Here is a 16915-nt window from a genome sequence, read left to right on the forward strand (position 1 = left end):
TCTAGCAGCCAGGTTGGCTCCTAGTTGGGGTTACTGAGCTTTGATGAAACCATCAATACACAGTTAGGAATTTAGAAGTATTCTGCTGCCATTCAACTTGCTCAACACCTTTTTTTTTCTTCCTTGACTTTTATATTTATGTATTTGGAGCAGGGGGAAAGATTAGCTTTGTTAAGTAATTAGACACAAGAGGTATGTGAATATAAGTGCTTTTCTAAATCCTTCTGTTATTTGCAACGAAAGGAAAATAGTTAAATTTGATTGGGAAATGTATTTGACTCACAGTAAGTTTTGCAAACATACGGTCGCACAGGCAATACAAGGGGGAAAAGCTCAGTAAGTCCTAAATAATGAAGACCTGGTATTAACTACAAAAAAAAAAAAAAATATATATATATATATATATATATATATATCTCATTTAGGTAGAATCTACATCCATTTGATCATTTTCATATTTTCCTACTTATTGGGAAAGTTGCCTTGAAACTTTATTTTTGATTGTACTATCTTTGCCTTACTTTAAGAATGCAGTGGATTATTGTATAATCATTGCTTTAGAAGGGAAGAGTATCCATTTGTGAGAAACAAAGGCATTTCAATGTAAACACTATTTTCTATGATTTCAGAGGAAATAAGTAGAAATTACAAGTTAGATTTACTTGAAGCTAAGGTTGTTTAGATGATGAATAGGCTTGAATATAGTGCTGTACTGAAGGAAAAGTTATAAGCAAAAAGTCTTGGGAAGAAAGGGACACTGATTATAAACATTCGGGATTAAGATGGTCTTTTGCTTGGGAGACACGGATCCAAGAGTTACCCGAAGTTACTTACTAGTGAAAAAACGATGTTTGCAGCATCCTCATTTAATTGGCATAAAATAACTGTATCAGATGATTATTTAAATTAGGACAGGTAGATGAGTGGGTGTTCACAGACCTCATGCAAATGAACCATCACTCTTACTGGGCTTGGAGATAGCTACAATGTATAAAAATGGTGATTAAAATAGAACTTTATAAAAATGTTTCCCTTTTCCCTTAAAAAAAAGTTAACTATCTACAGAAACACAAACAAATCTTTATATTTACATCAAGATAACTATTAATGACAAATATATAATAATATGAAATAAAATATTGAAAGTGAGTATCAACTTTTTTAAATAGAGGTTTGGCTCACAGCATAAACAAGTGTAGATAAACCAAAAATAAACAAAAAAAAGCCTTTCAATGATAGGCCCAATCCCCCCAAATCCCTCTTGAGTCCTCCCTGCCAAAAGAAACATGACAATGGGCCAGGCTGCAGATACAAGCCACCCCATCACACCCTTCACGGAATACAACAGGGTTGTCCGAGCAACTTTGGCCAACTAAAAGTCAACCTTCAACAGCCGCCAAGAATCAGGCTTTCACTGTGTCAATAAACACCAAGCCCTAGGCTGAAAAATTTCCCCTTCATCTCTCACCATCTGTCCCAGAGTGGGTTTCTGTTTGCCTTCCCTTCTTTTTCTACCACACATTTTGCAGCAAATTAAGACATGGGAGAGCCCACTGAAGAGTTGTTTCCCAGACCTTCTCTGCTACCTTTTAGAATTCTCACCTGATGAAAAGACCTGACTCCAGCTCCTTCTGAGGTGTTTCTGTGTAAAGAATGCCATCCCCTTCCATGGTGAATTGATCTTAGGTGAATGACAGACATACTCACAGACAGCTCCTATACATTCATTCAGCGACTAGACTGGAAAATGCCTCAGTCTTCCGGGCTTAAGGCTGGGGACAGCAGTAGAACCAGACCTGTGGCCCTCATCCTGCTAATTCCCTCCATCTGCAGAGGGGCTTCTGCTGAAGCCAGATAGAGGCGGAGACACTCCAGAGAGCACTTCATCCTGTTTGGTCACCTGGGCTGAGTCGTCTGCTGCAGCCATGCTGTGAACGACCAAAGCCAATTCTCTCCTTAGGTGCACACGAACGTACATACACCTGAGCATCACTTCTATCTCTCTCTCTCACTCACACGCATACAACGTTGGCAGGATGTATCAGAATTCAAACAATGCTCTGGAACTCTCATCCCTCAGGACTAAGAGCAAACGCTCCTTAGTCATAACTTCATTTGCTGTACTGCTTCTGGGCTAAGCCGCACCATCTCCTTTGTGATTTGTTTTCCTTCATTTTTTTTTCCTTTATGATTTATTATATCACAGTGACCACTATATATCTTAATATGAATGTTACTAAATTGTGGGGCCAGGAATCCCAGCTTTCAGTGTGTCTGTGTGTTTGCATGTGTGTCTGTGAATATGTTTTACATGGATCTATGTGAGAGCTTATATACACACACACATATATACTTCTTCCTTTAAAAAAAAAAATCCTTGGAAGCTGGTGTTACAATGTGAAAGCTTCTCTGAGCGAGAGTTTTTTAAATCATGTACCTCACTGTAAAAATAAACACACAAAATGCGAAGAATCCCAAAATGCCGTAGCCATTTGCCCATCTTCTTGTATTTCTACAGTGTTGTGTCTAAGTATTGTGCTGGCTTGAAAAGAGTCTGTGTGACAAGTAACTCTGCTTGGAAACATAGCTCATTCTATCCATTGTCACTGGTTCGGCTTTGGGGCTGGGGTCTCCTCTCCTTTCTGCTTCCCCTTTTCTTCGTCTTCTTCCCTGATGGCCTGGATCTGTTCTGAGGGATGCTGCTGGGGGGACTGGTCCTCTATGCCCGCCAACCGCTGTTCCTCCTCAATGACTTTCTTCCACATCTTGTGGTTCTGCAGGAGGTGCTGAGTAATTTGACAGTAGACTTTCCTCCTTTTGAAAATTTTCTTTCCTGAGAAAGCACCAAATTAGACCACTTATTTGTGTGTTAAGTACATGGCAGTTTTTCCATCTTATTCATAGGAGTTAAGTACCAAATGATATGTATACACTTGATGTGTATATCATAATAATCATTTTTGAGAGTAGGGAAACAAGAGGAAGATGGCAAGAAGCATTACTGTGTCCTTGAGATGTACTGTGAACAGTATTTGACATCTGGTAATATCCAATACAAGGTTCTGTTTGTATCTTGAAATTATTACTCCCACTCCATTCAGGCTCTCAAGATTTCCACCTAGATTATTGGGATAATTTCTTGTTACATCATTCTTTGCTTTGTCTACCAGTTCAACTCATAAAAGTTTTTTTTAAAGACACGTTTGATAGTACTGTTATGCTTCCTGTGGACTAAAAAAAATTAATTTCGAACTCTTAAGCAGCGAGCTTTGATTCCAATGGTAAGATAGAGAGTAAGCAAATAGGGACAATTATATGAGTTGTACAAAATCTTTGAAGCGTGGCAGGAAGAGAGGGAAATGACCTAGCTGGGAGGATGCTTCATGATGATGGTGGCTTGGACTAGGATGGGGATAATGGAAATGAAGTTGCATAGGTAAACATGAGATACATTTGTGAGGAATAGTTAACAGGACTTGGCAACTGTGAGGAAGAAAGGGAGGAATCATAGACAACCCTGAGCTTTCTGATGTGAACAGGTGAGTGACAAGATGAACTGAGAAAGGGGACAATAGGTGAGAGGCAGATTTGAGGAATATGTTGAACATGCAGGGACTGGCAAATCTCCAAGCAGAGAGGGTAAGCAGGCAGCTGTTCTTGTCTAAGCAACCAGATTACAATGTGCCTTCGTTTGAGTGATCATTTTAGACACAGGCTGAGCATTTGGAAGTTAGGCAAAGATTCTCATATTGGACTGTAAACTTCTCCATGGACAGACGTTTTACTAAGTGAATTATGTTTTTTCTAGTTTCTGTTCCACAGTACCAAGTAAACGGTAAAGTGTTGACATAATAAAGTGATAAACATAATAAAGGTTAGAAAAAGTGGTTCACAGGAAATTCTGATTTGAGACCATATTAAAGAGTTAACAATGCAAGTTACCAGGATGATCTGCAAGGCAGTTTGAGGGTGCTTAATGAAATAGTAATGATTTACCATGTACAATCTGGAAGGAAAAAGAAACAAATAGTAACAACAAACAAACAAAGCCGATGGCTGTGAGATATGCCATCAACCAAAATTTTTGTGGAAATGCTGATGATTCCTTCAACAATTTTATTATAAATTTTTTTCTTGTACTTTATAAAATGTTAAGATCAATTTCAAAAACAGTTCAGAAAAAGGATATTAAATTAAGTTGCTTTTCAACCATAGAGACACATAAGGAAATTAGTTGAATGAATGACAGGAGGAATGGATACAGGTAGTCATAAGCAAGAATTAGAAAATATTTTCTATATTAATTAGATTATTCATGATATGAATAAGCTTATATTTACCACCTACTAACTGGCAAGCAGGGCTTCCCTAGTGGCTCAGTGGTAAAGAATCCACTTGCAATGCAGGAGATGTCAGTTTGATCTCTGAGTCAGGAAGATCCCCTGGAGAAAGAAATGGCAACCCACTCTAGTATTCTTGCCTGGGAAACCCCATGGACAGAGGAGGCTGGTGGGCTACACTCCACAGGGGTTGCAAAGAGTAGAACATGACTTAGCAACTGAGCATGACACACAGGAACTGATATGGCAGTTTTCTGGATGTTATAGAAACAAAAACCAATGAGTCTCAGAGTTTACCTTAAAAGAGCTTACCATCTATAGGAGAGAGGGCCTAGAAGACCAAAACTGAAATACACATGCTATGTTTTATGATAGACCTATAGTGATCAAGGGAGAAGGCAATGGCAGCCCACTCTAGTACTCTTGCCTGGAAATCCCATGGACGGAGAAGCCCGGGAGGCTGCAGTCCATGCAGTCGCTAAGAGTCGGACACGACTGAGCGACTTCACTTTCACTTTTCACTTTCATGCTTTGGAGAAGGAAATGGCAACCCACTCCAGTGTTCTTGCCTGGAGAATCCCAGGGACGGCGGAGCCTGGTGGGCTGCTGTCTATGGGGTCGCACAGAGTCGGACACGACTGATGCGACTTAGCAGCAGCAGTAGCATAGTGATCAAGAGAGCCTTAATATTTCCCTCATGTTCATTAAACTTTAGACAGGTTTCTTCCAGACTCCAGGACCCTGATCTCTTTTTCCTTAAAGCATCTACTTTATGAAACTTGTAATTGCAATTTCTTGCTCTGCTCCTACGTAGTGTAGATAAATCTCCCAGCCTCACTAGTTTGACAACCCAGAAACATTTTTCTCAAGGACCTGAGAGCCAATTCTTTGAAATGCAGTTATTCAGGAAGACAGGGTCCCTTCCCAAACATCTCCATGGGAAGGAAGGAGCCTAACTTCAATAAGAATCAATTAACAAACACAAGTGGCCTGATCACACTGACCAACTCCCCTCTAAGGTCCTCTAGTACTTTTACCACCAGCTCATCCTAGTGTGTAGAAACTCTCCTGCCTTTGTTTCAATCAGTGGAGTCTAATGTCTCTTTCCCATTACAAGAGTCTTGAGCAAAGTCTTCCTTGTCATTTTTAAGAATATGCAGCACAATTTCTCTCTGACACATCAAAATATGGCAACATCAGGTACTCAACCTGTGATGGAATAGATAAGACTTTTCCCAAAGGATGTGTAAATTATGAAAACGAAATATACTGGGTGAGTAAGCATTCCAGGTAAGTGACAGGCAGGTGTACAGGCAGATTACATGGAGTATAATGTCACTTTCTTCAATTATAAGATTCTCAACAAGGGAAATAAATAAACTAAAATTGAAAACAATCTGAATTCTTTCTATAGAAGCCAATAAAATATATGCATCTATTTAATATTTAAGAGCAAACCTTGAAAATTACTCTTCTACCAAAGTTATCTCCTTGTCTATTTCTACATTGTTTTAATTGAAGTTAAGTTCAAATCAGTTACTGTTGAGAATCTTTACATGTTAACATACTTTTTAACCTTATCTTTTTAAGTCAAGACATTTATAGGTGAATCACTGGCTGAAGGATGGACTTGAATCAGACATAGGACATACTCTACTGCCCAAGGCGATTATTCCATCTGAAAGTTATACACACTCATGGCAGTGAATTCATAGGGAAGAAGCTAACAAAAGCTCATTTTTTCTCTTTTTCCTTTCAGGGCAGCCCCCACGAGAGCAGCTGTTCTCTTATTAAGGCTGCTCAACCTTAGCAATAAACCTCTCTGGAATTAAACTGAATAAGGTGACGTAGAAGGGAGTTTGTACCAAATAAATTTGCGTAGATTAGAGTCCGCAGGTGGTCTAAAATATGTCTGTATTGGGAGCCAAATTGTTCAGCACTGGAACCTTTTGAAATGAGAACAAAGGTCCTTTCATTGCTCAGATTCTAAATGCAGCTTAGTACTTCATTAGAAACCTCTTAGTTCACTGTAGGAATCTTTCAGATTTAATTATGATGTAGGGAAAAAAAGCCTTCTTTCCCTAGGATACCATATTGAAACATTTTATTTTGTATTTCCTGAGAGATCACAAGTTAGACAGATTGCTGAAATTATCAATGCATATTTAATTTACATTTTTTCTGAAATCTAAATTTTAGGATAAATCAAATTAACCATCTCAGTCATTATGAATCCTGAAATTAAAATTACTAAGAGTCAGTAATAATAGAGTTAAAACTGAGGAAACCTGAGTTTCCATTCTGGTTCTGCAGAAACCATCTACACCTTGGGATGTCTGTTAAACTCCGGAGACTCAATGTAGAGTTTTGTAAAATGAGGCAGCTGAACTGGGTGGTCACCAATTCCATTTCTAGAATTCCATGTGGCCAAATTTTACTAAACACTAATGCTGCTCAATATTTATCATTTTCTTGGCTATAATGGGAAACTTCAAAGGTAATTTTTCAAAAGCTATGGTTATCAAATCATTGTTGATGATGTCTTAAATTTTAATGTAAGGTGACCAGTTGATGTTTAGAAGCCACTAGTAAACAGAATCCACAGAATTCTCATTCCTGCTTTAGTGAGCATGATTTAAAAAGGGAATACCAGGAGAGTAACACATTAGAATCTGGGAGTCAGTATGGCCATCCAACTCTACAGAACAGAGACAAAATGGATATTTAGCATTTGCTGCTAAAGCCAATGTTGACAGGTTGAGCCTGTTGAATTTCCTAACCTAGGTTCTTTAATTCTTGATGCATAGATTATGTGTGTGTTGTTTCGATGTATTTGCGTTCAAACAGCAATCAGGTAGGGCCCATGGGAACAAAGCTTTTCCAGTAGCTAAGCTGACCACACATTTCAATAACATTCAGTGGAAAAACTGCCCAGTCCTTAGTCAGACAGCAAATTACCTGGCTCTCTGAATGAAAAAAAAATCATGCATGTTTATTAAATGAGAAAATGAATAAATAATCCATGAATCCAATCTTAGCTCCTAACTCTGAATGCCAAGGTCAGCACAGAATTTTTAATAGAAATCTTTTTATAAGCATCAGAGGAATAAAATAAAATTAACGTGAGAATAGAATACTGAAGAAAAACAACGTCTGGTTTTCCTCTCATTCTGTTATCAACATTAATACATGGGTAAGAACTTAAGCAAAAATCTGACCTAAAACCAAAATTGCCCCTCTCTACCCAGCCTATGGTTAATAATGAGTTCTTTTTCTCTGCTTATGTGAGCTTACAACAGGGCACTTACATGAGAGTGAAATAGGTTAATATCCACATTAGACTATCTCTCCACTAGATGGCCAAAATGAACTAAGTCATGCATTTTCCTGACTGCTAAAAAACAGGAACAAATGATCAAGGTGTCTTTCACTGGTAATATTTTTGGGAAAGGCTTTGAAAACTACCAACAGTAAGATCGTGTTTGATGAAGGTAGGTAGAAACTGCATACTATATTTCCATGAACACAGGAACAGTATTTGTGCAATGTCACTAGAAAGGTTATTGGTTTTGCTAATTATCCTTGTCCCTGTGGCATGAGTAACAGCAGAGAACATTTCAAGAGATGAAGAGATCGGAATGGCTGTACGATACATTGCAAAAATCAATGACCAGATGTGACCATTCTCACTGTTGCTGCTCTCACTGCCCTGGCCCAACGCCTCAGTCATCTCTCATTTGGATATTTCAAGAGCCTCTTAACACACTGTCCTGCTTACACCCTTGCTCACCCCAAACTCCATAAGATTTTCCATGCAATAGTTGAAGCAATCCAGTTAAAACATTAAGTTGAATCAACTAAGTTTTCTGTTCAAAACCTCTGATGGCTTCCCGTCTTACTCAGAGAAAAAGCCAAACTCCATTCTGCAGAACCCTACCTTCTAACCCTCTATCACCTGGGTCCCCACTGTCACCCCCTGCTGCTCCCCATCCACTTCCTCTGCTCCAGCCTGCCAGCCCTCCTGGTGCTTCCTGAACACCCAGCCAATGTCCACAGCAAAACCTTACATGGCTGGCTTTCCTCTCTCCTTGAAATGCTTTGTCCAAAACTATTTCCATGGGTCACTCTCTTGCTTCTTTCAAAGTTTTTTTTTTTTTTTTTAATACCTTTCTTATTTAGAACTTCCATGGCAATCTTGTCTATGATTTTAATCTTTTTGTGCAATATTTCATAACCTCTTTAACTCTAGCATTTATCAGCATCTAACATATGGATTTACATATGGATTTAACATATGAATTAGTCTTCCCTAGTGTCTGCTGACCCCATTGAAAATACAAGTCAAGAAAGGCAAGGACTGACTTTTTTTTGTCTGATTTGTTCATGGTTCTATTTTTAATACCTGGAAAAATGCCTGGCACAGAGTAGGTGCTTAATAAACATTTGATGAGTGGGTGATTAGTACCTCTTACCACTTGAGCATCTCTCCCCAACCAAGCCAGTAAAAGCCTCTGTTGGTCTAGATGGTACCTGAGATTCCTTTCACTGCTAAATACTCTGAAAAATAGACTTTGACTACTCATTTTTTTTAAATTCATGACAGAGAACATACCTTTGTATGAACATGATATTATAATAGATACCATAATGTGTAATTTCTATTATGATGATGATATTTGGAAAGCACGGAGTATCCATAATCAATTCAGTAGACGATGTGTGGACTTAACTAGGTAACTCATGAGAAGCATCAACTTTATCAGAACCTATGTAAGAAAACAATCCTAGGAGAAACCCATTCGAGAAAGATTTTATGACTTACTTGGAGATTCATTATTTTCACAGGTTTCCTCTTCATTTGGTGCTTCCTCCTGCTCCTCTTCTGGGTCATCCGTGTCTCCTGACTCATCACCGTCTTCCACCCATTTCCCTGGCATTAGTCCTGCTGAATCGTAGGAGTTGCACAGAGGACCCACGATGTGTGAGATGAAGGATTCCTGAAGGTTGGCCAACTGAGGAGCAGAACGGTCCATGAAGGGGCTTATTGGTAACCCAAGGCTGGCCTCTTCATCACCCTAGAAACAGGAACGTAGCAACACGGTTAACTAGAAAGGCAAACGACGAGGAAAGGGTAAAATACAAATTAAGTCACCATTCCCTTGGCATCTAAAATGCGCAAATATGCAAGAATCTGGGCATTGATGTGTGAACTCTCTCTGTACTTGAAGGCTAAAAGATTTTACCCAAATTACTAAGATTCCTATAGGACTGCTTTGTTGCTACTTATCCTTTGGTAATCTTGAGGGTTTGGCTTTCGACCAGGGGAACTACCAGAAATGATGTATGTCTCAGTAGATGATCTCTGCCATTACACTAACACTGTTCCTTATATCAGAGTGTAAGTTAGAATGTAAAGACATCTTAAAAGGCAATGCTGCACATAAATATCCACCGGATAATCTATCATGTTTGCCTTTTATTGTCTTGTCTGCTAGAAAGTTTAAAATAACTTATTCCTCAATTAAAGTTGGTACTTTATCCCAGCTTTGGGTTGAATTATGTCTTCTGTGATCATATAGCTTCTGATATTCTTATTTTTCTATGTTTAATAGTACTACTGTATAAGTGTTTTTATTATGAATGAATTCATCTTTCTAAAGAAAAAATTAGATTGAAAGCCCAAAATTACCTAACAACATTAATGAAATAATTATACCAAAATACCTGTATATGTAATGGAATTATCACAAGTTGCTTTTCTTTACATTTTATATATAGTCAATATTTCAGGACTGAGTATCAATTAGTTCCAAGAAAACACAATCTTTTCTAGAAAGTATAAACTTTTTTTAATGAGTCCTATCTATAATACTCAAAAAATTCTTTAAATATGTTTGGTGAAAGGTGATTTATTACTTACCAAGGGGCCTCATCTTATTTCTGGATGACTTTGGGAATATAAATTTCTTTTTGACATTGACCTAAAATCTGTCTCCTTATAACTTCTATAGACTGGCTATAGTCATGTCTACTTTAAGGGGAGTTTTTTTTTTTTGATAAAGCAAATCCTGTGGTATCTTATATAATTTATCTTCTTTAAGCTATACAACATCATGATAAACCTATTCCTAAATTTGCATGTCAGTCTTTTAAGCATCTAAAGAGAGTTATTACTTCTGTTTTTCCTTAGGGTACATATTTGTACTTCTTCCCTGGCCTTTTAGGTCACTACTCATGCCTGACATTTACCCATCTCCACTACCTCGAGATTCCTCTTACAAGAGACGTTTACAGCACCAAACACAAGGTTTCAAGGTTGGGGTAAGGTCATGTGGGGAAGATCCCTTCATGTTCTGTTGGTAATGTGTCAAATAAAATGCTATTTTTATTAGCTTTTTAATGTACTGCTGTTATAAACTATTAGAAAAATAAATGAACTTGATATACATTCATCCATTTAAATTTAAGCCTAGCTTCTATTATGATAAAATTGATGAGTATTTCAATGGGATTCTTAATATGTTCTGAGGTCATTCCATTATCTTAACACCTTTTTCCATCAAAATACTTAATAACTTTACTTTAAGAGTTTTATGTTTGTAGTTTAGTTCAATTTTTGTCATTTTTTAAACCTCTGATTAAAATTGGCCAGTGCCTTTTCTCACGGTATCATGAATATAAAATGAGTAATCACACTTTTACAGCCTTTGGAAGCTTTAGAGCAGGGGTCCCCAACCTCCAGGATCAAACGCTTGATAATCTGAGGTGGAGCAGATGAAATAATAATAGAAATAAAGTGCATGATAAATGTAATGTTCTTGAATCATCCTGAAATCAACCCCCTACTCCATCCATGGAAAAATGGTCTTCCATGAAACCAGTCCCTGGTACCCAATAGGTTGGGGATTGCTGCTTTAGGAAATCTATAAGCAGCCTCAATATGATTAAGAAAAATAGTTAAATTAGCTACCTGTTCATAAAATTCATTGACAATACCCTCTGTCCACTGTAGATGGAGCTCTTTACTCTTAGCTGGCCCATTGATATCAGCCAACTTTATACACATTTGACAAACCAGTAGACGATCATTTTCATTCGTCCAATCTATTCCGACTTCATCATTCACCTGTTTGAAGAACAAAGTTTAAGTGAATGCACAAGTTGAACAGGAAAATAAATTACAGAAAACTGATCATCTTGTTACTCTGTATTCCGATCTGTCTACCATGTGCAGATAGGAATACCAAGTAATGAGAAACATCTCAGCTGTTTCAAATAATGTTATTTGGCTTGCATAAATTAGCAGTGAAATAGCTTACCTAAAAAAATAATAACATATGATGGATAATTATGGAATTGAAAATAAATGCTATTTAATACTAGCATGTGTTATAAATTACTATTAAAATGCTGTAGCTACAAATAATAAGAAATTTTCTTGAGTTGCTTTTTGGGCATTTATTATATGTTTGATGTATTAAATTCTGCTTCAGGTTTTTGACCTTTACTACTACCAGGTATTAGTATTCCACAGAGATGAGAGCAAAAAGAAACTAAAACAAAATCATAATGATAGTTAGAATTCTATTATTCTTCTGCAGTACAAGGTATAATATATACTGACAGGACCTCAATATATTCAGTTTCCAGGTTGGGACCAATGCCTGAATAACTGCTTCTGGTTTAACGCTGCATTGCATTGCATTTCCACATTTGACATCTATGAGGTGGCAGCAATGAGTTTTCTTTAACACCCTCATTCCATGACATCTTTCAATGCGGCCAGAAAATGAGCACTGATACAAATCTAGTTACCTTGGCATTAAATTTGGCAACAAAGTCGAAGTGTTTCTTCAGGTCAGTGGCCAGAATTGCTTCAATGACAAGGAAACGGAAATGCTTAAATTCCACATGGTCAAGGTTAACTAAGAAGTTATATTCTGGCCGGGACATGAAAAGGTTCCACGCAGCAGCCGCATGATGATTCTCCAAGACTGAGCGATCATTGTAGAGCACCGCCTAGGCAAAGACGAGAGTCAAGAGTTCAGCTTTTTAAATTAGAAACAAAAATAAATGAGAGTATGCAAAGCATTTGGAATTACCTTTTATCATAGAACATAGAAGCACAACTGTATGATAGCTGGTTGTTAAGAATTACTTATTACTGTACATTGACTGCTTACTTTTCTTATTTTTTCTTTTTTTGGTAAGATAAAGTTCATTTCCTTGAAATTTTATTTCAAATTCTTGTAAGTGAAGGGAGTAGACTTAGCTTATTTCAGATTACTCTTCTTTTTGCAAGGCATAGGAGTTTAACCATAAAAATATGAAAATATATTAATATCCCTAAGAGGTAACTCAGTTATCCCCCACATCTAAAATTAGAATGACTTCCTTTTAATTAAACACATGTAACTAATAAAGAGGGATGATATCCCTGAGAAGCCCCTAATTCAAACTATTCTTACCTCATAGTCATAGGAAATATCACCCTCTGTCTAGTAATTGAAAGTGTATAGTAAATATCTACTTGTTTGAATAATGCTGAGAGAAGCTGTGAAGCAAAAGAAAGTTGCCTAAAAAAATGTCTAAAGTCTAGTGTGGCAGATTGATGATGGAAGGGAAAAAATGGTATAAGGACAAAAAGGAAAGACCAAGCACATGAAAATTAATATTGAGGTAAATGAAAATACATGGAAATGTAGGAAAACTGAATGGTAAAATGTGCTGGCCAAAGGATTTGGTTATATTTAGGGAAAATATATAGTGTATGGAGAAAACAGTGAAAGAAATGTAAGTAGTCAGAAAAAAAATCAGGATATTTGTACTGTATACAGATGAAAGGAAAATTACTGAAAGGAAATTAATTTTAATTAACTAAAGGACGGGAGTTGGTGATAGACAGGGAGGCCTGGGGTGCTGTGATTCATGGGGTCACAAAGAGCTGGACACGACTGAGAGACTGAACTGAACTTAAAGGAAAGCTCTAGGCTAGTCTATAAGAGAGAGTGTGGAAACAGATAAAAATAGATGAGAATAGAGTAAAAGGCAAAAAGCAAACATGACAAAAAAGAGTAATGGGTCAGATTAGTCTCTAGAGCCTCTAGAAAGAAAAATAAGATCATGGGATCTTTAGTAAAATGGGTCCATCCGTTTGATTAAATCAAAGTTTAATTATATAGATGGAGATTCCTAAATACAGTGATCGATATTTGACTGAAATTTAAGCACGTGCCCAGAGGAACTTCTTTAAAGTTACTGTTTTGAGAAAACTATGTTCAGGTAAAAAATTTACCTCAAATAAAATAAATCAATCTTTAATTCTTCCTAATCAACAAAAATGCCATAAAAATGACATGTTATAATATATCTCAAAGGAACTGGATTTACATCCAAAGAAGCCTCTAATTCTTAAAGAACCGAAAAAGATTTGGTTCTCCAATCTTTTCAGAAAGAAAACTTTTGTACAGGTCAGAAATTCTTTGTTGAGGAAATTCATTAACATGAATTCAGCAGTTTTTCTTCCTCAGAAGAAAGCTGAGACGGGATCTCCATAGTTGATAAATGTAGACCCATCATTAATAACTTAGAACAAACCATCATATCTTTTCAAAATGAGCATGGTCTCTAAGAATTTTATCTCAGGTCTAAATATAGTTTCGTTCGTATTTGCTTGGTGCCTGCTATAAGTCAAATTTATACAATTAATGTTCTTCAGAGAAATCGCAAAATTGAATTACTTTCCCTGGTCAAAATCAAAAGGTTTACCTGAGGGGCGCTCGTTGCAACCAGGAAAGCATTAGTCCTTCCTGGGTGATCATAGTCATGCATGGCTGCAGCCACGTACAAGGCCATCAACTCCAAGGCAGGGATATTTCCAGACAAACATCCGTATTTATCATCAGGCACATTATACATTTTTGAGAATACATATCCCATATGGCCATGTGTAAATCCACTGTCAGAATCTGAGAAGAGACAATGAAAATTATATAGCTTTGAAGAAAGTAGTAAACTGGTATCAGTCAGGTTCACTTATTTAAAAAGCCACTCTTCCGTTCCCATAGTTTACAAGGGAGCACAGAGAACTTTTAATATGTACCTGAATCGCTTGCTGATCCATGATCATTAATCACAGTTGAGAGGCCTGGAATAGGTTGTGTCGTGAGATACCAAACAGCATGTAAGACGTCCGTGGCATGGATTCTGTTGTGGTCTGTAACCAATGCAAAGGAATAGGCATGCGTCTGTGAGCTCTGAGCTCCGAGGACTAAGAGTGCCACCTACTGGACAAACGGTTTAGTCCTCACATTTTAAATAACCTGGGTGAAAGCCAGCCAAACATTCTAGGACAAATACTCTGTGATTCCTCTTCCATTTCTCTATAATATTCATAGTAACAAGAAAAAAAAAAAAAAAAACTTACAACATTCATCACACATGCAGATGTCTTAAGTGAACAAAATCTGTGTCCAGCATCCACCTAACATAAATAAATTTCTCTAAATAACCCAACATATATAAACTCACTGTGTGAATCCACTGCAATGTTTACTCTTGTCCTTAGGCCCATGCTCCTGTGTAAAACTACACAGAGGACCAGGACAAAAGACCCGCGATACACTTAACCTAGCTCAGGCCAACGGGCCATACCACCCAGTGTTTCATTTCTGATAAATAGCACTCAAATAAAACCTGTGAATTGAAAACAGTGTCATTCTTCGGTATCAAACTTAAAACACTGTAAGAGAATGAGTAACATTTTTTATATGTATTAATAGATAAAATCCACAAAGCAAAGCAAAACCAAAATCGATGATGTTCTCTGATCTAGAAATTCTGGTTTGGTAATAAAGTTCTAGGACATATAGAAAGATAAAAAATTAAAACCTCCTTGTACAGTAACATAAGGGTGTTAAATCTGAAGTGTATAAATCTACAAGGCAACCAAATCCCCCAGTTAAAATGCCCCTATCATAGGAATAGGGTTCTATTTCTATACGTGTGGTCTAAGCTTCTATGGAACCATGATCAAAGGCCCACTGTGTTCCTGGCTCACCTTCTTTCTCAGTCCATTTTTCCCACGTTTTTCTCTTATCTGGCCTTCAGAATACTTCACTGATTTGGTATGCTTCATTCTAAGTATGCTAACTTCATACATTTTATTTCTAATGACCAACCATGATATGATTTCCTTCTACAAGGTAAGAGATGACATCTCTGAATAGCACTCGACAGAAGAGGAGAAGCAAAACCAGAGGAGAACAAGCAGAATAATAATGAAACTTTGAGAGCAACACCTGTTCTCCGATCAGGGAAGAAAACAGAAATTAGGGCATCTGTGTTGTTGGCGGCAGACAGGAGCACGTGTGAAGATGGTGTGTGTTTTCCTACATTTCTAGCAACTTTAAGTGAAGACACATGGGTAAATCTTGGGTAAACACTCCAGAAACTCAGTGAAGGGTTGAGGGAGGTCTTGAGAGGATGTTTTCAGAAGAGCTTTGAGAAGCAGACCTCCTAAGTTCTGGAGTGGTAAACAGCAAACCTTGTTCACTGTATCACTGCCAAATGATATTACCTAGTCTCAAAAGAACACTTTTATTCAAACTGGGGTCTCTATCTCCATGTGTGGACTATCCCAAATGATTTAAGACAATTACATTTTAAATCTATATCTGTGCCAGTGTACAAAGTTGATCATGCTAGATGTCCCAGGGTCTAGGACATACCTGATTTTATCTCCGCTCTGACATTTATTACCTGTATTACTGAGTCATTTAAAACATTGTCTCATTTCCTTATCTTAAAAACATGGAGACAATAATAGTGCCTATTTTATAGTACAGTTTTGAGAATTACAGAAGGGGACCTATTTTAAAGTGGCTGCTATATAGTAAGCTTGTGATTGATGTAAATATCATTCACCTGAAATACATGATGAAATGGTTGGATGGCATTACCAACTTCATGGACGTGAGTTTGAGCAAGCTCTGGGAGTTGGTGATAAACAGGGAGTCCGGGCGTGCTGTAGTCCATGGGGTCGCAGAGAGTCATATACGACTGAGTGACTATACGGAACTGAACTGAAAACACGTGATTGCTTTTACAACACAATGATGAGTTAGTGCGGATTACCAGTTTCCTTTCAAAAATCAATGCTGGATTTGTAAAAATAGAATTGAAGAGCTAAAATAAAAGCTAAGCTAAGCCATGGAGGAGGGAGAAGGCAGTGATGACCCACCAGAAGAACATGCAACCTGGTCACAGGGTTTCCGGGGCTATGTTGGAAAAGAGTTTCTGGGTTAAGTTCTTTACTCTTCCCTTGTGACAAGCTGGGAAAATTACTGTGTGAGGTAACTACAATTACTACTGCAAGTCAGAGAAACCTCTGCATGTACCCAGCATTACAAGGTGGGTGGAGGCGGTATCAGGGTATTGACTGTGTCTCTTTGGGATGAAAAAGACAACTAAGTCAGGTGAACTTGTAGTTCTTGAGTTATACTGCTTCCTGGCCTGTTCCCCATCCCAAGGTCCCAGTCCAGAAGGCTTTATAGCTTATCTGTGTGTGTGTGTGT

General features: G+C 37.5%; 1 protein-coding gene across 1 annotated transcript in view; it reads right to left on the minus strand.

Moving 5' to 3' along the window:
• The window catches only part of PDE3A (phosphodiesterase 3A), a 364186-nt gene continuing 347688 nt past the window's right edge, over positions 418 to 16915 (minus strand). Inside the window, exons 11-16 of the mRNA XM_005680800.3 lie at positions 14443 to 14556; positions 14109 to 14308; positions 12156 to 12359; positions 11311 to 11466; positions 9163 to 9415; positions 418 to 2833 (exon numbers count right to left, since the gene is read on the minus strand). Coding sequence (XP_005680857.3) covers positions 2604 to 2833; positions 9163 to 9415; positions 11311 to 11466; positions 12156 to 12359; positions 14109 to 14308; positions 14443 to 14556 — 1157 coding nt within the window. The 3' untranslated portion in view covers positions 418 to 2603. The remainder of the gene's footprint in view (positions 2834 to 9162; positions 9416 to 11310; positions 11467 to 12155; positions 12360 to 14108; positions 14309 to 14442; positions 14557 to 16915) is intronic.

The sequence above is a fragment of the Capra hircus genome, chromosome 5, assembly GCF_001704415.2.
Source record: "Capra hircus breed San Clemente chromosome 5, ASM170441v1, whole genome shotgun sequence".
Classification (NCBI taxonomy): Eukaryota; Metazoa; Chordata; class Mammalia; order Artiodactyla; family Bovidae; genus Capra; species Capra hircus.